The 21,347-nt window shown below is 40.3% G+C and overlaps 1 protein-coding gene across 1 annotated transcript in view; it reads right to left on the bottom strand.

Annotated features, from left to right (window-relative positions):
- Positions 1 to 2,412: 2,412 nt before the first annotated feature.
- PTCHD1 (patched domain containing 1) overlaps positions 2,413 to 21,347 on the bottom strand; it is a 45,910-nt gene continuing 26,975 nt past the window's right edge. The window contains exon 3 of the mRNA XM_012569445.5: positions 2,413 to 16,352. Coding sequence (XP_012424899.5) covers positions 14,698 to 16,352 — 1,655 coding nt within the window. The 3' untranslated portion in view covers positions 2,413 to 14,697. The remainder of the gene's footprint in view (positions 16,353 to 21,347) is intronic.

The raw sequence follows: 21,347 nt of genomic DNA, 5'->3' as shown, positions 1-21,347 counted from the left end.
TAAAGAGCTTGAATTTCACAGATACATATTAAAGTGCATCAGGAAACAGTAGAAGACATCACATTTTTTCCACTTATTTTGGCTGAATTGTTACAAATTTTAAATTGCCGTGCTTAAAAGTATTAGTTACAGACACATAAATCTCCCATTTTTTTTGAACACATCCCAGCCTCTACAGGCCAGGAATCCAGCTTTTATGCTAAGTAACATGACAAGTAATTCAAGGTGCCTCTGTTTATGAATACATAATCTAAGCCAATTTAAAAGGACATAGCTTGGGGCAACCTAAATTGCTATACCATACTTGAGCTGGAAAACACTGGATTTTTGTTTAAAAAGGGGCTTAATCAGTATCTAGCTTGTTTCAAACAGTTTTTTGTGAAACCTCTTCTTTAAACCCTGCAAAACATGGTCCCACAGCCAGCCTAGGCATATTCCCAGTGCATGCCTATTCTTGGAATTAGGATATACAAATTGACTTATATTTGCTGCAAATTAAAATGATTGTGTCTTGTCCCGCCTTCAGGGGACACAAACATTTGATACCAGTTCTTATATATCCTTTTCATACAGAAGATTGTTATTGCGTTTCTCAAATTAATCTCTCATAGAATAAGCAGGCTTTCCTGAAGAAAGGGCATTTTTCTGACTCCTCATTCTCATTTAATTCCATACTCTTTCCAAGGGTCATGCCCACAGTGTTCAGTTGAAGATTCATCTCCTCTAAGGAGAACGAGAACAGAAAAAAAATGTATCCCATGTCTTTTGTATGTGATTCTTTTAATAAACTGGATAAGGATTAGTTGTGGTGGATTTGTAGCATTGCCACAGTTTTTACTCACTATGAAGCAGTGACCAAGTGCAATCTCTGATACTCTTTTGCAAAACTGCTGTTTAATCAGTTTTTCCATACTTCGTGTTTGCACCACTGATTTCTCCTTCCCCCACGGACTTGGCTTTCTGAATTTCTTACAGTTGATTTCACATCATTCTTTATTTCAATGGTCTGAGTGTGTTTTGACTCTGTTCTCAGCCTTCAGAATTCTGCAGTTTTTCCCAAATTAGGCAGATACTAATGCTTTATTAATATATTCTTTTGTGCACTATCCGTGCTGGTAGTAGTGATAACACTGAATGGAGCTGGCCCTGAACAGTCATGTGGGATCTCCCCCTCGTGTGTCTGCCAAGAGTACCACTGAGTACACCAAAGGTGAGCATGCACACACATGCAAATGTAGAGATGGATTTGAAATGCGCCCTGATAATTCCTATTGTACCACAATTACTCTGGGATTTGAACACAATTAAATTTCAGAAACACTTATCTTTTTTCAAAATAGTGCCATTTCACATTGTAATTGCTTTGTATTCAAAGCACAGACCAAAACTGCTACCACAAAACAATGATTCTGTAACCAGTTGTAAAAAATAATGATATGCCTTCTTAACTCATTGTACTTACACTAAACTCACAGTACCTATTTTGTAAAAATTAGTAGCATGCTTGTCTCATTCCCTCTGCAGTATTTTGGATATTCGTCATTAGATCATCTTTCTCTGTTTCTTGTGATGTATTGAGGAAAGGAGAAAAATGATAATTTTGCCAAAATTGTGGATTGCTTTCCTTTGCCAATGGAAGTCGTGTTGACTTAGGCCACAGAGGAATGGACTGAGATCAGGCTTTTGCATAGGAATCTCTTATGTGGGTGTCTGTGAGATAAATGAGGATGAGAACAAGCAAGGAGAGAGAAGGAGGGAGGCATTGCAGGAGGGCAAGGTGCCAGAGAATCTTCCTCTGAAGAAAGAGATCTTGAAATGTGCATTGTCACTCCCAGAGGAGAGGGGGAGAGGAGAGACCTCCTACTGGAAGTCTGCAAAGCAGAACCTTTGTGTGTCACAGAGACTTTTTGGGATAAACCATGGGTCCTTGGGCAAACTGGCAGGACCTGACTCCCTGCGAGCTGTGTCACCTCCCTGTTTTCAGGGCATACCAGAGATTTATCAGCTCTCCAACTGTAAGTGGAAGACCTTTTTCCCCCTTTCCTTTTCCCCCCAGACTTTGTAGCCGAGGGAGGAGCCCAATTAGAAACCCTTTGGTGTTTCATTACTGGCACATTGCTGGAAACATGAAGTCCTTTAGGCAGTGACCTAGTTAAGGCTCCTACTTCTGTAGAAATTTGGTGTTCCCACCCAGGCAGCTCCTAGCAAATGGCTGGTGAGCCATTCCTTTTCTCTCCCACACTCTCTAGAAGGTTGTCTCCCCCTCTTTGCAGGTACAATTCAATTCAAACAAGAGCTGCATATTCCTTGCTAGTCATTGTCTACCTCCCCAGGCACTGACCGAGTCACTGCCTCCCCATCAGCCTCAACAGGAAGTTTCATAATGCTGCAGAGACACAATGGAGAAAGGGATATTTTTAAATGTGTGCTTTATTTTAATTTTTTTAAACCTGTATAAATAAATACAAAATGACCAAGAGGTTCATGTTTACTAAACATTGCATTTGATTGTATGACATTACACAGTGTGTGTTACAATAGTTCACTTTGTAATTGTGTCCTTTTAGCTGTTGGTGCATAATTCTATAACTCATAGGATACAATTAGTCCTGAAGCTGCATCCGGCCACCCCTTTAGTGGAACCCCTGAGTACTTACAATAGCAAGAGTGCATTAGGGGAGCGCTTGAGTCAACTGGCCAAAACTGGGGAATTTCATAAGAGAGGTCTGGCATAGCAAAAGGAGAAGGCAATGGCAGGTGTAGGATACATTCTTGAGAAAAGAAAAAGCAACAAACGTTTGGAGGATTTTTATTTCTGTCTTTTGTCTTCTTAGTGGTAAACAGAAACATACTGGAATTAACCAAAGTCAGCAGAAACCATAGGCTCGTTTAGGAATATGATTTTTTTCATGCTCACTGAGAGCAGGCAAATGGACAAACCTTGCATGATCAGTTTTTACCTGATGAGCTGGTTCATATTTGAAAAGGGTAAAAATATACTCAACCACTTGATGAAATGCTGATTCTCCAAATCACTTACCATCCTCACCCATTGAAGGTCAACTGCCAAGGTTTTATAGACATTCTCTGGTCATGATTCGCTTGCTTGCTTCTTTAAATTGCACTCCATGTGCATTTTCACATTCATTCTCTCATTCATTCTCTTCAAAAGGCTTGAATAGAGCTACTTTACCTTCACATTTTGAGCTTATAAAGGTATTTGCTGCAAACAATTTTTCAATTCTGTTTGGCCTGTTTAAAACAATTTTTTTCCAGGTAGGTTAGAATTTTGTATAGATTTTTCCAATTCTGTGAAATACATACACTTGATATGTATTTTAGGAGTGGGGGTAGCTGTTAAGGATGACCTTTGACTACTTGAGAACTATGTCTGGCCACCTGAGTATGGTTTATATTTGGTCAATGGCTGAATGTATATTAATGATAACTATGTCTAAAGAAACAGTTACAGATTTGAACAGAGTATGAAAGCCACAGATCTGGTGACCTTAGAAATAAGCCAGAACAAGAAGTTAAAAACCATAGAAAGTTTTTTTGACAATCTTTCCCTGACTTTATTTTTCCTGCATTAGGAGATTTTTGGTAACATTCAGCCAATTATGCATTCAAATCTGTGTTTCCATAGAAGTGCAATGTTTGCTATTGTTTGCATTTGCTACTGCCTTGATATCTCTTCTCAGCTCACGTCTGGCCCCTCCTCTCCTGAATGGAAGGTTTTGTGTATGATTTTATGTGCTTTGAGTTTGTCAGACTTAAAGACTTCTCCTTTCAAAACAAAGGTAAAAATGTGAGCTTCTTTATAAAAAGAAAAACCAATCTTTTCTGCTGAAAATTTCAAACCCAGCAACTCTATTCACCTCTTCTTCCCTTCCCAGTGCTTTATTTCCACTGGGCAACATGGTTTCAATACAGCAGTTATATTCTGCTTGGAATATTCTGAAAATCCACAGTTCTTGGATTGGGAGTGGAATAGTGAGCACCTTTTAAAAGTTTGGTACTGGAAAATGAGGCTCACAAAATTTCTGGTAATTGAGCCTCACAAAACTAGCTGCCACTTAATTAAATGATGGGATTTTTGCTTGCTATCCAGTTCTCTCCTTCCCACTGTGGCCACCCTAATTTCCAGATGTACTAACAGAGAATAGGGATGGCAGGTGTGGGAACCTTCTGGGGCAAATAGAAGAGTTCATATTTAACTGAATGAAGTCCTTTTCACCAAAAAGGTATCTCAATGAAACTTGCAATACGAGTATCAGAGGGACTGTGTGGCATGAAGCCAAAGGCTGAGGGCTACTAAAATTTGGGAAAGCACAAGTGTAAGGATGCCTGGACAGCATCCATAGCACATCTACTGCTTAGGAAAACCACAGTGTACCACAGAGGCCAATTTTTCTTATGAGCTTTTAAAGTACATTGGGAATTGGAATGCTCTCTTTTGCACAGCTGTCTGATGAAGGAGGAACAATGCTTTGCCTTGCCATGGCTCAGGTATGGGTTTCCTGTGCTGGTCTGTGCTTGCCTCTGTGTCTCAGGTCCTATGTCACTCAGACACTGTCACAGGGATCATCTGCCTTGAAAGGCAGACTGACAAAATGAAACTCAGCCTTTGGCTTCCAGGGGAAGGGGAGAACACTTGTCTGGAATGTGCTGGATGGTGCTTTAAACAAATGCTATTAGCTGTAATTCCTGAGAAGTCTGTGGAGAGGTGCTGATGAACACAAAGAGTAAGTAATTCAGTATTTTCCTCATAATTTTTCAATTTCTCCCCTACCCAAGTTCCACACTTTAAAGCTCTGTTGGTTGTAGTTGTCAATAATTTAAAACTCTTACCTTATTTTTGATCTGGTGCTGGAACAACCACCTGAAGAACTCTCCAGGGCTGTGAGTACATTTAGGAGGTTTTCTGTTCAGGCTTTTATGGAGTTCTCTACAATAAATCTAGGTATTTCTCATCTGAGTTGATGTTTTTTGTCTCCTTTGACTTTACAGTTTCCAATATCTATTTGTCAATTCTACCTGTGAAATATTCTCCATGAATTTATCATTTGCTTCTCACTTCAAATACTTTATATTCTGAGATTCTGGCTTTGAAGCATATGCTGGGGAAAAAAAAAAAAAAAAAAACAAACAAAAAAACCCCTCACTGATGTTAGCAATCTTATCCATAATTCTGAAGTCACATATCACAGCTCCACATTTTCCCATTCTGAACCAAATTCTTTTAATCTTTTTCTGTAAATTAGATTCTTAAGGTTTGGTATCACCACTGACTGTGAGGCAAGAACTCTTCCTTTGATGGAGAGGTTTGGAAAGTGCTGAACGAGCAGTTTAATTGATATTCTCTCTCTCTCCTCTCCCCATTTCTGCAAATTCCGTATAATAAATCTGCTGTATAAACATCCTCACAGATGGTGATATTACATATAATATGATGTCCTGACAGTGAGCTTTGGATGCTTCTCCTTGCTAGATCTAATACTGCTATGTCCCTTGTGTATATCAGAGGCATGGCAGGTCAGCAAACTGTTGTTGGTTGTCCTGTGACAGCCACTGTAGCCACCCTTCCAGTAAGATCCAAGATAGTGACAGAAAAGCTCCCATGAGAGGGGCTAATGAGCAGGAATAATCCTGAAATTATAACGTGGCCACTGCCTCTGGAGCCAGCACCAGATGCTTGGCAGAACCCCACCTCTCCTGCAAAGAGGGGTACGATGCACTGATTGGTCAAACTGTCAATAGACAGGCTTGGAACTGCCTGCAATAGTATGCAGAGAGGAGAGAAAAGAGAAATACAACTGCAGATGGATGTCCTTGAATCAGGAATCACCTTAAGAGAGGAGTTTCCCACTTCTTGCTGCGGGTTATGTACCTGAGGGCTCACTTTGTCCGGAGAGAAAACTGATCGTCTCTTCAAAAGAAAAGAAAAGAAATCCTTCCAACACACAAGTATTTTGTCAAGAATGCATGACTGTTTCAGAACATTAAAGTCAGCTGCTCTTCTCTAAGTAAGAGCTGCAGTAAAATAGTGAGGGTCAATTTGTCATTTTTAAGTAAGTTATGAGCCAGAATCCATGACCCATCTCTTTTTCTGTATGATACTGTTTATAGATCATGTTAAATTCTTCAACTCTGGGCCCCAGATTAGATTATGAATCATATTCTCCTTTTATTCCAAAACAATGAGGTATTGAATCTCTATTTGAATTCATATAATTAGGCAGCTGTGATTTTTTATTTTCCTTCTATAGACAGATCCTGTCTTTTATTAAACAGCCTTAATAAACATTACAGCTGCTAGTTTATACATGTTCATATGATTTTTCTCAGTCCCATACTATCTTAGACCTTCCTTCCCTTTGCAACTCAGAGGGTTTTATATGATTTATTTCTCATCCTCCTGACACAATAAAACCTGAGTTTTATTGACAGCTCTGCATTTCTGTAGCCAGTTTCTTTGTTCCTAAACTCCTTACCAAACTTCTCTGTTGCTTCTCCCCTGCTGATCCATTACTAATCTCAGTACAGATAAACTATTCTTCCTACCAGCTTTCAACTACATTTCTAGGTTGGCTTTTCCTCCTCTTTATACGGAGCCAACTTGTGTTGGGCGTATAATACATAATTGATATGGGGGTGTGTGCACTATATATACACATTAGTGGGGCATCTCATTTTCCTGAATACAGCTGACAAATACAAAATCAGTTTTTTACTTGTAGCATCAGGGAACAGATTGCTTATTATGAAATATAATCAGTATGTGAAGGCACACTTTTTACAAATTGTGTTTTCTGTATCAGTTTGTTTGTATACATTTAAAATTTTGTTTCCAGCAAACTTCACCTGTGCAAATTGATAATTTCTAAGAAGATAAATATCAGTTTAGCTCAAAATTATGCCTCCTCACAGAACTGAGCATATTTCAGAGGATTCAATGTGGCCAAAAAGAATCAGAATGGAATATTCTGCATTATATATAACATATGCTATGTATAGACTGGATACCCAGCTAAGGCCTTTAACATGATTCTCACATTTCTCATACATATAAATTTTCAAGGGGACTTTCTTCTTTGCTGATGAACTCTTGGTTCTTTCTAGCTAGCACTTGGCATATATTTAGTTATATTCTGCCATTAAACTGAAGTCAGAAAAAAAAAAAAATCCCATTCTTCTCAATGAGTTCTATATTGCCATTAACCTTTAAAAGTTTAAGTTATATTTACAGGATGAATGTAAACATGAGCACACTTCACTGTTTTGGGTCCACAATACTGCCTAGTTTCTGTGTGCAAATTAGTTGTATAAATAAGGGAATGTGGTATTTGGGAGTGAAAATATTCTGACTTGTATGCAGCAGTGAAGGAATTGCATGTGGAATTCAGACATGCTGCTCACGAACCTTTGTTGGGCTGAACTGTATTCCTTGATAAGCTAAAAATCAGATTTAACATGCCTTTATTTTGAAGGTATATGCACAGATGAACTTTCAGAATAAAACACGCTGATTAGACATTTGCAAAGCCTGAATTTTGTAAATTAGATCGGTGGAGATTTGCAGGAAGGAGCTCTTACTAACACAAATGAAGAACACCAGCCTGGTACCAGGGGTTATGAGCTCCTATGTGATGCTTAGACATAGCCTCTCTTACATTACACTAGTAATTGGAATAATTTGTATCGTTTGAGTTTCAGTTTCAGGCAGAATTTTTGGCAACAGTGCTTCTGGATTCTCAATTTAAGGCAAAGAGAGAAAGAATGACTGAAAGGGACAAGGCCAGGAGCCATAACAGGTGACAGGAATCAACTTTAAATTGCAGACCCAAACTTCCCATTAAACTAAAGTGTCTGAAAGCCCTTGGTAGCCAAAAACCCCTAACCCCTGCTATTTGTTGCAGTGACTTGGGATTGTATCTGGCTCACCTACTTTTTACAGTAAAGTGATGGATATCTCATTTCTGCAGTCACTTGTGACAGAGCACCATAGCTGTCACCCTCATCCCCTGCTGGAGTGGTTTGCTTCTGCTTTGAAGCAGTAGGTCCATATGGGCCTGGAGGGATGCTCCCCTTCTCCAAAACATTAGGAAAGAAGTGTAAATGGGCTATCTGCTTGGGCATGGGAAGAAGATAATTGAGCACAGTCATCAGAAGATCCTGGAGCAACAGCTGTGGTTCTGCTGGTGAGAGAGGTGGGTCTCTCAGTGATGCTGGGACTTCTAAGTTTGTGAATGGTAAGGTATTGGTTAGAAAAATTTTAATAGTAATAAGTCTGTTCAATTGCAATACTTCTGTTCAACAGTAATACTGCAGGTCTACCTACCTACCAGATCTCAGAAGGTGTGGGTCTTGTTTGAGGAAATAACCTGTAGGTTTTGATCAAATCAGTTTCAGATTTTTGCCTTAGCTGTTGGTTTGCCAGCCGAGGCTGGATTTATGCTGTTAGATTATCTGAACACCCCCGAAAAGCACCTAGATCCCAATAACATGGAAATTAATATATGTGGTTTTCCCTGTGCTTGCAGTGTGCAGCCTGGAACAAGAGGGGCTCCTGCAGAAGCAGCATGCCCATCATCTTGGGGACATTGCTGGCTCTGTGCTGGCTCAGGTGCCCCTAAACTACTCCACCACCCGCTCTGTGGGGACTTGGAGAACATGCTCATATTGATTATTTGGGTTAGGCCAGGAAAACCAGATTGTTGCATTGGCGATGGCATGGGATTTCTGTAGCAGTTTGGGAGCACAGGAAGCAAAGAGAGAGATAGCCATTTTATTTTAGGCTTATGCTATACATTGAGATTCATTATACAATTTTTCCCCTAAATTAATACAAAAATAGTAAAAATAGGTTAAAAAAAGCCTAAACGAAAACCCCTGACATCTTGCAAGCCATTTATTTGATGCACAGATTAAGACTTATTGGAGCTTAAATAATCTAGAATTGTTTCTGATGACCTTTTTTGTTTTGTTATTCCCAAAAATTAAAAAAAAAGGTAATGACTTGCAGAATGCCAACGACATCAGAACAATTTGTGCCTGAGAAGCGGCTGCCCCAGGCAGGCGCATGTGATGCTGAGGTGCCCTCTCTCCAGGCAGGAAGCTGTGCCAGGACAGCAGGGCAAGGGGTGGCATGTCAGGGCATGCCATTCTGCTCCAACCCACACACCATGGACAGGAATTTGTGTTCAAATGCCCTCCTGGGATACTTTTGCCATCTCTTTCTCAAAAAAACCCAACCAAACAAGAAGTTCGCCACTGCGCTTTCCTGGCAGTGGATGCGTTTCACAAGAGCTTCCTGGGGGACCACACCCCCAGTTTGGAGTTAAAGCTTCTCCCTGTTCTCTAATAAGATTGGGAAGGGGGGATAAGGTTGCCCTCCCCACTGCACTGAGATGGGGTTACTGGGGGTGCCCTGCAACAATGGTGTAGTGCCTGGCCATGGGTGGAAGATGCTTCCTACCTTTGGGAAAGGGAAGGAGCTGTCCCCTCTCCCCACCTCCTTCTCATCAGACTTGTGTGTACCCCAGAAAGGCGTACTTATTTCACAATGTTCATAAGAAAATAAATGACAGGTACTTTTAGTGACAAATGTAGGGATAAAGCCATGGAAGAAATACTTTGTCCCTACATAGCTAAATTGTACAATCTGATTTTTATTGATTAGGAGTTTAACATGTGCACAGGCAGGGGAGGAAAAGGCTCTGGATAATTCTTTCTAACCAAGAGCTTCCAGAAAATGGTTTCCTACAGGGCTGGTGCCTTACCATGAAAGCACTGGCCCATCAAAACCAGCCAGCAGTGCTGCCACAGTGTGAGAATCATGAGGAACTGTTCCTGCACGGCAGCTGATGCTCTCTGCAGGCTGCACACCCCAGGAACCCGGGGCAGGACTGTGGGATGGGGACAAGTGAAATGGCACCATCACAGCCCCTGGTGTGGCATCCCCAACACCCACACAGCAGTACCAGCACCGCCCCTCCCACATTCCCATCTGCTGACAGCTCCCAGCCATGCCAGAGGAGCTACTGTACCTGGAGTGCACAGCAAATCCAGAGCTGACTCCGACCAACTCAGCTTCCTTTCCCCGTGTCTCCCTGAACGTGCTGTTTGCTTTCCGAGTTAATGAAATAGGAAAAACCACCTCTTTGCTAAGTTTTGAAATCATCAGATCTTCTCCCACAACCCACTTGCTTTGCTGGCTCTCTCTGTTTTTCAGAGAAGACAGTCTTCTTTCTGGACTCCCCTGATCTCTGCCCAGTCGTGCCACCACTTAGTTTTGTTTTCCCTTTGAATAAAAATAAAAGTGTTGGCTGATGTGGTATTTCATGGCTCACAGGAGGACAGTCAGCCTAGAAAAAAACATTTAGAAGTACACCTTTCAATTTACAGTACATGTTTTACCTGAATTCAGTGCTGGCTCAGAAGGCTTCTGAGAGCAGATGTGAATCCTCTCGTGACCCAGCATAACCTCAGGCCACTTTGGTACTGTATTCCCTCCAGGTTCATGCAGTTGACCATAAAAGTGTATTTGCTTGTCTTTGGAAAAGAAGCTCTTTTTCTTTGACAGACAGGTTTTTCTCAACAAGTCCAACTCTAATTTTAATCTAACTAGAATACTTCCACATTTCTGCTTTGGGCAGAAAATTCCGTCTTCATCAATTATTGTTTCTTTATTTTTTTCCTCTAGTTAGAGTAATTGTAAATTGAAAGTGGACTTGTGCTAACACAATATCAGAAGTCATATTACAAGGAAACTGGATTGATCTTGAGGGCCATATGCACGTAGGTTGGCTCTTTTTCCCCATGCTTACCCTGTAGTAAAAATATACTGTACACCATACCTTACTGTATGGGAATTTTCATGTTTGTAGAAGACATACGTGCTCAGTGAGCCATAGTCCTACATAGTCTTGTTAGCCTTAACTAAAATTTTCACTGTTAGATTTTAGTCAGTGCCTGACAGTGTATAATACTTTCTTCTACTCACTGCATTTATAAAAAAATTGGATCATCTATATTGCAAACAAAACCACAGTGATACCTGGGCTAAAAAGCACTTAAGAGTATGACAAAAAACTGCTTAAGCCTAGGTAGTCTTCCAAACTGGAGGTTCACCAGTAAGGGTAAAATCTCATGCACAGTTAGCCACTGGGAGTGGCTGAGAACTGGGAACAGAGTGCTGCATCTGCACCTACTAATCAATCAGTGCAGGAAGGTCCATTGACTTTGGTGAAGATAATTGCTCCAGAGAAAAAAGTTGAAGGGAAGGCCAAAGTGGCTTAGCATAGTCTGAAACCTTGAGAACGTGGTTCATGTTGAGGTATTCAAGCTACCTGCAGAGAAGGAGCATTTGGTGCATCCCTCAGACACATCAGGGTTCAGGCCGAAGTCTCACGGACCTGGGCTGAGTGCACCTTGGACACTTCCATGGCTGTACCTTGCCAATGCTGGAGTGGGGAACAGAATGACAGCTTGATGGGAAACACAGTGAAAAATATATGTAAGTTGGTTTTGGCTCTGTTCTGGGTTTTCACTCTTTTGGGGATGCTCCAGTCTCCTGCCTGTCCTATACCTGTTAGCGAGGGGCACGGCTCCTCTTCTCTATCCCAGTCTTGGGTGGCTAGCAGGAGTTACTGGAGAGGGTAACATGGCATTGAGGGGGGACTACTGGGAGAGGAATCTGCCCTTAAAAAGACTCTTAGGAATGGGCTGGACAAACATCCTTCAGAAATTATTTAAATGTTGTTGGCTCTGCCCTGGGAGCAAGGGCGTGGACTTCATGACTTCTCACCCTGCCTTCTGTGGACACGCAAGCTTCTTCTGCAGCACTTTGTCACAGGAATGCCTCCACATCCTTTTTCTGACAGGTTTGGAGATAGAGAAGTAATTTTATCCCTGGTTTTATCACTTTTCTTTAAGATCTCTGAAGGCCTCACATGGTGAGATTTAATAAGAGATCTGTGAAACTGCAAGTTTGTCTTTGGACATCGCTTTAAAGATGCTCCTGCTCTATGCACTTCAATTAGATGTGAGGAGGTTTATGGTAACTATCTTGGAGTCTGGTGTTTGCAAGTGAATAGCATGAGGGATAGCAGAGGTGTAAAATCAGGGTTTGCCATTCATTCCTCTCGGCAGTGTACAAACAACCTCTTTGACACGTCCCATTTCCAAGCATTGCACAAGTCAGTAGATTACTGCAGAGGAATTGCAATTCCTCTGTAACTCTCAGCTAATTTGCTAATGCCCTCAGAAGTTTAAAAGCCACTGCAGCTGCCTGTTGAACAGCCAGGGGACAGGGTGACTGGTATTTAAACAACATACTGACGATCACACAAAATCTAGTGAAGTATATTTAAGGAATATTTTTTGGCTGGAAAACATAGCCCCAAGCCTGAGTCTAAAAAAACAGGGGAAACATCTTTTTCCTAGCCTTACATTCATCTGGCTGTCTTCAAGGTGTCCGCCTGTGTTCTGCCAAGGCTGAAGTTGTTGTTACAGCTTCCCAGCTGCTACCGGAGCAACTGTTGTTTATTTAAGCAAAGAGCCTGTGCATTCCTGGGCACAGCTTCCTTTCTTCTGGTCAGGGAAAGGACTTATCCAGGGGAAAGTAAATGCTGCCAGCTGCTCTGCTGATTTGTTTTGCTAGTGAGAATGTAATATTTTGCTTCAGGGCAAAATATCTGGTTATCTTATTTTCTGCTAGGAAGGATGCTTCAGAAATATCTCTTTGCTTGAAAATTAATATTCAGTAGGTGGCATTACAGGTTTTTACAGGGCATTTGGGGGTCACTGGGATTTGGATGCTAAAGAGACGTTTCATGCAATGAACCACATCCTGGGTTTGTGACCAGAGACATCCTAGTGACTGTGCAGGTACCACAGGCAGCCTCCCGAGCCACGGTGCTCCCAGTGCTCCAAGCCCCGTGGTTCTTGCAATACCCCTCCCGCCCAGATACTCTCACTGAAGCAAACTTTGTGCCAAATGCTGAAAACTTTTCAAGTACTCTTAGTTTCCAGATGAGCTGCAAAAGGGAGTCTGGTTGGAATACATTCATGGTGCACCACAAAGCAACAGTCCATACGAAACCACCCAGCACACCAGCCAGCTTCCTGCTACTGAGTTTCCACAGGCAATGTATGGTCAGAATACTCTCAGCAAAACCTACAGAATTGGCTTACATACCCCCATTAGGGTTCAACCACATGATAAGTCCTTACTGTAATGAGCCTGTTGCTCTTAAGGGTGGAGGGGGTGGAGGAGGGAAGAGATGCTGCTTTATCTGTTTTACTCCACATCACAGATGCTGACAGAATTATTGATTTAGAACTCATGGCTCCAAAAAGACTCAGTAATGTAATATTTTAAGTTGTTGTTTTTGGTGGGTTTTTTTGGGTTGTTTTTTTTCCCTCTCACACATAATGTTTTCAATAGGCCCCTTAGATATGGGCTCTTTGGGGATGTTGATGAACTTGCTGCTGCTAAGCCACAGCCCCAAGCTTCAGTTTGTTCCACACAACTCTTACTGCCTACTGTCTCCTGGAAGAGCCCATAACTACAAGGTCTATTGCTTTACAGGTACTCTAGGAAGATTGAGGGATTAAGGTATACATTATGTAAAACTACCCACTAATCCTCTTAGTGTGCATTACCAGTGAATGGCCTGAAATAGGCTCTCACTAAAAGAGCCCCAACATTCACTTTCTTGATGACATTTTAGTATTTGAGGTTTGTATCATGGATTTTGGTGCTGAAATATTCAGTACACCATCTTCTGTCTGCTGCTAGATCCACTCACGTATCTTAGTAGAGTGCTAACAAAATTACAGTTGGTAAAGCAGATTACATGTTTAACTAGTAGCGAGACATGTATAAAATAGAATTATATATTTTCTAGAGTGACAGAGTCACATGGATTTTTTGTTCCTTTTTTTTGTTCTTTTTTGTTTTTATAAGAAAAAGAAACAGTTATAAAACCATGATTAAAAATGTTACAAGGGATGATTTAAATTTTAAAATAACGATACTTTTAGAAAAAAAAAAAAAGTGATTCATAACATAAAGGTGTTTGGAAAGCATTTGGTTGCTGTGTACTGCCTTCTTTCCCAGTACAGTTTGCTATCTTTTATATAGTCTTGCATAAATGTTTAGATTAGGGGAGAAAAGAAATATTAAATGTGATGGCAAAGACTTATAAGAGCTGACTCACTGACTTGAGTTATTGCTGTGCAGAAAGTTTGTAAAGCCTTTACATCCAGCGAACATTTAGTGCTACTTCAGCCTTGACAGTTGACCTTTCAACATGATTTGGTTTAGCCACAATAATTGCAGCATCTGCAGTACAGATGATGCAGACGACTGCTTAAGAATCCAACTTCTTCCATTAGATCTTACTTCACGCATCTAAAATTTAACCTCTCTTTGCATGGGTGTGCAAATTCTCCCATATTACCTGTTATAGGAACTGAGCAAGGTACAATACCCCGGCTCTTTTGATTTATTTTTTTAAATTTATTTTTAATTTCTCCCATAATTTTGAATATTCCTGGATTTAGTTTAAAGGAAGGAGGGGAAAATCTCCAATCTTCCTGTCCCCACACATTTAGTCAGTACTGGTTTCTTTTTTTTTTTTTTTTTTTTCTCAGTAAGACCTAGTGTAAAAAAGCAACCAACAAATCAAGTTAGACTGTTGTAATTTGGTCAACCACTCGGGTGCTATCCATATCCACCATTTCAACACACTCTATTTCCTCACGGTTTTCAGGATTCTTCTTCTCTTTCCTCTTCTTCTTGGAGGGTGGCAGGAAAGTCAGTATCACAGGTAAAATGGCAAAGCAGTGAAAGAAGGTGACTAATGCTATTAAAAACAAGCACCTGAACAGTGTACGGGTCAGATTTGAAGGCACAGCTGCAAGAGGAATCAGACCAACAATATAGCAGAGGTAGCTCTGCAAAATAGCTACCCCATGCACTTCCAGGGCATTTTTCACCCATTTAGTTCTTGTGAACTCTTTGCCCAGGACAAAGGTTGATAACAGTGGAGCACAGTTGTCAATTGTATAATTAATTCCGTAAATTAAGCACAACACAGAAATACAATCTAGTTCCACTTTCCACAAGGTCATAAAACCTATAACTCCAAATTCAACTGAGGCAACAGTTAGAGTGAGCCAGACATTGATCAGAGAGTCTGCCACCAGGAATGCAGAGAAGAAGAGCAGAAATAAAGCACTAATGCAGGAGTTTTGTAAGGGGGCTCCCACTGAAGAGGCATAACGATCCATGTACACAAATGATGGATTGAAAACGATGAATTTCACCTTGGAGGTGAGAGAGAGCTTCCTCAGGGTCTCCAGGAGGTCATAAAGTTCTTCCCTCTTGGTTTCCATTGTCTTGGCCACCAAGAACATCCTGGAGGCCACAACATCAACTTCATTATTGTATTTCTTGGAAAATATGATATCCTCTGAAAAATGGGCAAACTGAGGGGTCTTCAGGAAGGAGTTCCTCAACATATCAGTGAAATTCTTTTTCGGCAATCCAGTAGATATGTTGAGTTTCCTAAGGTAATTTAAGTAGCTTTCGAACCAAGATATCCTCACAAAGCCCTTGGTATACTCCAGCACGTCCTCCTGGACACTGGTGTTCCAGTACTCGATTGACTCGTAGATGTAGAACCCAATGACCGGGCTGTAGTTACTGAAATACTTCTGCTGGGCAGTCGTGTACTCGATGGTCCGAGTCGCAGTCGCTACGATGTTGCTCAGGTCTGACCCCTCACTGACCTGCAGGTAGCCCATTAAGGCAAAGGAAATATAAACAAGGTAAAAGAGAACTACAAAAGGCTTGACGTAAGTGTTTGTTATCCAGTCACAATAATAGCGTTTCAGGAACCACACCAAAAGATGACTCTCATAAGTGTTCGTTTCCTCTGAATCATCCGTGTCCTCACTGAATCTGGCTGTCAGAAGAAACCTATACCATGCAGGCTTCTCTTGCAATACCTCTGGCTTTGGTACCTTTCTGCAGAAGATACTATGCTGGTAGTTGTTTTCTATGTAGCCAGTAAACACCAGGCTGGAACCATAAAAGGAGAGTACATAGAGGTAGTTGAAGAAAATTGCAATACAGGAATTGCAGCAGAAAATCCTGGCTGCTTCAATGTTAGTGAAGGGACTGGCACCTATTCCAAAAGTGACCAGGTACATGGCAGTGGTGAGAGAAAACGAGAGCATGGAGTCTGCAAATACAGCTGCAGTCCTCTCTTTAACATGTTGGTCTTCTCTAGTTTTTCTCCAGGAGGACAACATTTCAAAAGTCCCATACAACCCATGACCTACAATAGAGAACAAAGGCAGTGTTTAATGTATTCAAATCCTGAATTACACAGAAGAAAGTAATGTTGACACACTAAAAGGCTCAAAGGAGACACAGCTGGATGCTACCAGTGCTTGAAGGAAATGTCCTGCAGAAGAGAGAAATGATTAGGGAGGTGTAAACCACAGGAGCGTGTTTGCTACCTGCCTAGCACACCTTACTGCCAGAGCTTGAGGAGAGTTCTGCACTGGTGGCACAGGATTCATGGGTTAAAGAAACAGGATTTTTTTACACTGCTTGGCTGTTTAGTTTCATTATTTCCAAGTACCTGTGGTGGAAGATGCTTTCAAATTAGTGTTTCCTGGTGATAGTAACTGACCTGTGGTGAAAACAAAGAAATACGACCTTGAAGTGCCTATGCTGGAAGCAGAGCATTAGCTGGCTGCATTGTAGAAAATCTGTAAAAAATGAAAATTCCACATAAACTGAAAATGATCAATTAAATCAGTTACTGATTTCTCCACTCCTTGTGCAAATTTTCCATCGGGAAAAAGAAATCCTAGAAATGAAACAAACAAATAAAAGAACAAATAAATTTTAGAGGGGAGTGGTAAAACTGATATGGAGCTGCTTAAGGCATTGGTCTTCTTTATATATCTGAGAGCTTAAAAAACCAAATACAGCCCTATATTTCTTGGCAATGCCTACATTTTGTAATGTATTTAATTGACTCTTAAAATGGATATACCATTCACAAAAGGAATGACTTAAAATCCTGTGTTTAACCCCCAAGTGCAGGTAAATCAGGAAAAGTGTATGCTTTTATTTTAATCCATGGTTGATCATCTTCCTCTTACAGTTTCTATGTTGTGAAGATGCATTTGGAGGACGCAGATCTCTGCTCTCCCTGAGCTGGGAATGCAGCCACTGACCATCTACCAGGTAAGAGGAGCTAAAGTCAATGTAGTTTGATGATTTACAGAGATAAACAGAATATAGTCTTTGTATCACACCTAAAATGCGAGATGGTAATATTTTCTCATAATAATTCATTATAATGTTCATCTTTACTTAAGAGCTCTTTTCCATATAATCCCAGCCTCTTTGCTGCCTTTTAATTCCTCCTCCTCCTTATTCTTTTGCTGATTTTGCTGTCACTTTTCTGCTTCTCTGGTCTGCACTTGGATTATCTCCAGAAATTCCCAAAAGTCAGTCCACTGTGTTGTGCTCTTACCCATCTTCTCTGATAGTATTAGATAAAGTGATCAGTGCTAAATTAGTTGCTGATAATACTGAAGTGCAATCGCTGAACTTTGGAAGCTGATGTCCAAGTCAGGAAGGTCAAGGTAATTCACAGATATCTCTTAGAATTTCAGGCTGTCTGCAGAGTACCAAAATTGCTGTATCAGCTCTGTTCTCTCCACCTGTAGACAATTATCACTTTTGCTACAAGGGCTATAAATACCAGTCCATAAAACCCAAGCAAATGAGGTATTTTGAAGAACTGGAATACCACAGGATATATTAGGGATGTTGGAACTCGATGATCTTGAAGGTTCCTTCCAGCCCAAACCAACCTGTGATGCTGTGAGTCTATAACCATGTTAATTCTTAAATGCCTCATACAGGCTAAATATTTAATTAACTTGACAAAATAACCCTTTTGAGGTCAGCACCTTTTACTGTAGGGGCAGTTGCTGCTGACTCCACCCTTCTTGCAATCTGTATTTTGACAGATGGCAGATCTGGTCACTCTGTTATGCTGAAAAGAATAGGTGTGGAGTATTTTATAAAGAAGTCACAGCACAGAGCTCATAAGATGAGATAATAGGGCACCTGGTGTATCTCCTTATCACCTGGTGTTTAGTGTAACAAAGTTCACACTCATGTATATCAGATATTTTACCTATTTTGTTATTTAGAGTCGTGGCATGGGCCTCAAATGTCCAATTTGTAGCAGTATTACAGACCTGGCTTTGGCATTCATCTTAATTTTCCCCAACAGTGTTTTACAGCTGCCTTCAGAGGCCAGGTCAAGACTGTCAATTTGATAACTAGCACTGTGCCCCCTCTTAAAGCTAACAGGGAATACTGGAACTCCCCAGACATAAAATCAAGCAAAAAGCACAATCAGTGACTGGCACCCCACTGCTAATTATGCTTCAAATAGTTATGTTCTAGGCTCAGTAGGGAAAGCTATTAAGCTTGCTTTTAGTGTGTTCTTTGTAAAGACAGACTGACCTTTATTTAAATGTAACTGATCACTTGCCAAAGTAGGGAGTGAGAGGTTTAATCCATTTATGGCTCCCATGAGTCCTGCAGACAGGCTTGTCTGTGAATTTCACATGGCATCATACACATTAGCATTGAGTGAGCAAAACAGAATAAAATGAGGTCATTGAATATTACAAATTACTTCCATCATGAGCTTTAGCTATAGCATGTTTTTGCAAAAAAAAAAAAAAAAAAAAATCAGCATTAATAGGCTCTTGCCTAAAAATACTCAAATAGCCATATTAATATGGGGAACATTTGACTGTATAAGAGAGAAGGAAATTAGAGCTAGTTAAATATGATGCTGAACACGACATTTTAACAGGTATAAGGCTTTGGATAATGCTTGATAACATGACTTCTGATACCACATTCCTTCTTTAAGCAGAAAAGATAAAACCACAATTTGCTCTTACATAATCTTCAAGACTACCCTAAAATGGAATCTGATTTAGAGAACTGCTTAAGTAAATGCATGAAGAGGTGTCACCAAATGTGCTCCACAAAGTCAAGAGAAAAATATTTGGATACTTTCCTATTTTAGGATGGGTTCCTTTTGTTGCCTTTTGTTGTTTGCTACACAAACAATCTAAGAGCTGGTATTTTCCTTCAATTGTACAGTTGGTGATTTCTCTGTCCATGTGTCCAATAGCTACAGAATTATCATTTACATTGAGGAGGACATGCCTAAAGCTGCAGAATTTTGCACCAGTGACACTCCTGACCTGATCCAGTTTCCTCAGAAAAAAATCAGGCCCAAACTCAAGCACAAATTAGGCTTGGCAGTCAAAAAATTAGCTGTATTTAGCTAGGATGGGATTTACCTAACCTAATTTGCCTCTAAATACTGACTGTAAACACAATCTGGGTAAAAATCTCCAACACTCTAACTCGCTGATGTTCATGTAAGTCTAGCCCACAGAGACTAGGGTGATATCTCCACGGAAGTATTTTGAGAGAATTTCTCTTACTTCTCTGTCATTTCAGAGTTTTCATTTTTTTGCATCCCTAATCAATTTGCACCAATTACCTCTATTTCTCTCACTGTTGCTACATCTACTCCATGTAATATTAATGAGATGAAAGGAATTTTTTCCTTGTAAATAAATTCTGTAATTGCTTCAACTGATTTTCCCTTTTTAATAGAGATTTAGCCACAAATCTGTAATCATTTAAAGCAACTTGTTCATTATTCACGGTCATTCAGTAAATAATAAATATGAACTCAAACAGCTAATGGGCTACTGGAGATCTTTTCCTGCTGACATTTACTGTTATGATTCACCGGTCGTGCCCTACAGTCAGGCTGTACAATCATGAGCTAACAAGAAGAACACAGTAAGATGGGAGTTTTTTAAGAAAAAGAGGTTCAGGGTCAAAGGAAAATGTTAAAGGGATAGGAGAAAGGTATTGGACAAAATGGGAATCAAACTTTTTTTCCTTATTCTCTTTTTCTGCTGCTTTGCATTTAGGAGATACTCCTACCATATCTTGGAGGATGGAAAGCAGACATTCTGACTTATATAGTCAAAGAAAATGAATAAGAAAATTATTGTTAATGCTGAGGATATCCACAGGTTTTTCAGCCTGAGATGGGCTATCTTTAATTTTAGAACATGATAATAATAGTAATACTATCAATAAACCAAATAAATTAGGCCTAGCTTAAATACAGCACTTTTATGAGTAGCCTGAAAATGCTATAAAAAGTTTCATTTGCCTCCTTCAGAAACAAGTCTTGCAATTACACATGCTCTGCAAAATCAATGCAAAGCATACATCAGAAAAAAAGCACTTGTAGGAAGTTGTGAAAATGAAAGCAAAATTTTATCTTCCTTAAGATTATCAAATCATTAACCTCATTTTAAAATACTACTTATGTGCAGGCACTGAAACAGTTCTTTCTAGTACCATTTTCAAACCTCAAGAAAGAAATGCATCCTTTCCCTTGCTAAGTGGTTGTTCAAGCAAGGGGCCTTCATGAATTGGCACGGGCAGCCCAGGCTTAGTGTTGGCTCTGCTCCTGCCTGCAAATAGCAGGACCAAAGCAGAGGGAGGGAGGAGAAGAGTTTTAGGCAGCCCTAGAGCCTGTGAGAGGGCAGCAAAGTGACCTTCTGGTCACTGCAGTCACAAACCAGTTCTCTATTTGCTTGGCTTAATTGCTTACCTGAAGCAAGGGCTCCTGCATGCTTTTGTAAAACAAGTGAGGGATATGTTCCATTTTGCGCTAAAATCATGTGAATTTTTGATCTTATTGTGGTAATACGAGGCTTGGATATCCAAATAGACTTCTTCCATCAGAGAAATAAAGGGGAATGACTAAAAAAGAATTTTTTGGTTCTCTTTTTTGCACTTTTACCCATCTATGAAAGTAGAAAATAATAGTACACTGTGGGTCTCATCTTTTTTGCCCTTATTGTTTTGAAGGTTGTATGTTTCAATATGTGTTTGATACTTGAGTAAAACCTCTCCGAGTAAAATGCCACTTACAGGTTGTGAAGTTCCAAACTTCTATGAGGAAGGTAGCATTTTGGGGCTAATAGATTTTATTAATCCCACTTTAATGCAGAGGTACAAAACACTAATAACAACAGATCTGCCCCTCAGGGAGGCTGAGTACTGCACCAGGATGTATGGTGCCCATTAACTGCCACAATTAACACCAATAAAGCATCAAACTGTCTTCCAGAGGGACCAGACTTCACTAGTGGCAAAGCTGGGCTATGGGTGTTTCTCCCTT

The sequence above is a fragment of the Taeniopygia guttata genome, chromosome 1 (assembly GCF_048771995.1).
Source record: "Taeniopygia guttata chromosome 1, bTaeGut7.mat, whole genome shotgun sequence".
Classification (NCBI taxonomy): domain Eukaryota; kingdom Metazoa; phylum Chordata; class Aves; order Passeriformes; family Estrildidae; genus Taeniopygia; species Taeniopygia guttata.
This window is presented reverse-complemented; position numbering and strand designations above follow the sequence as displayed.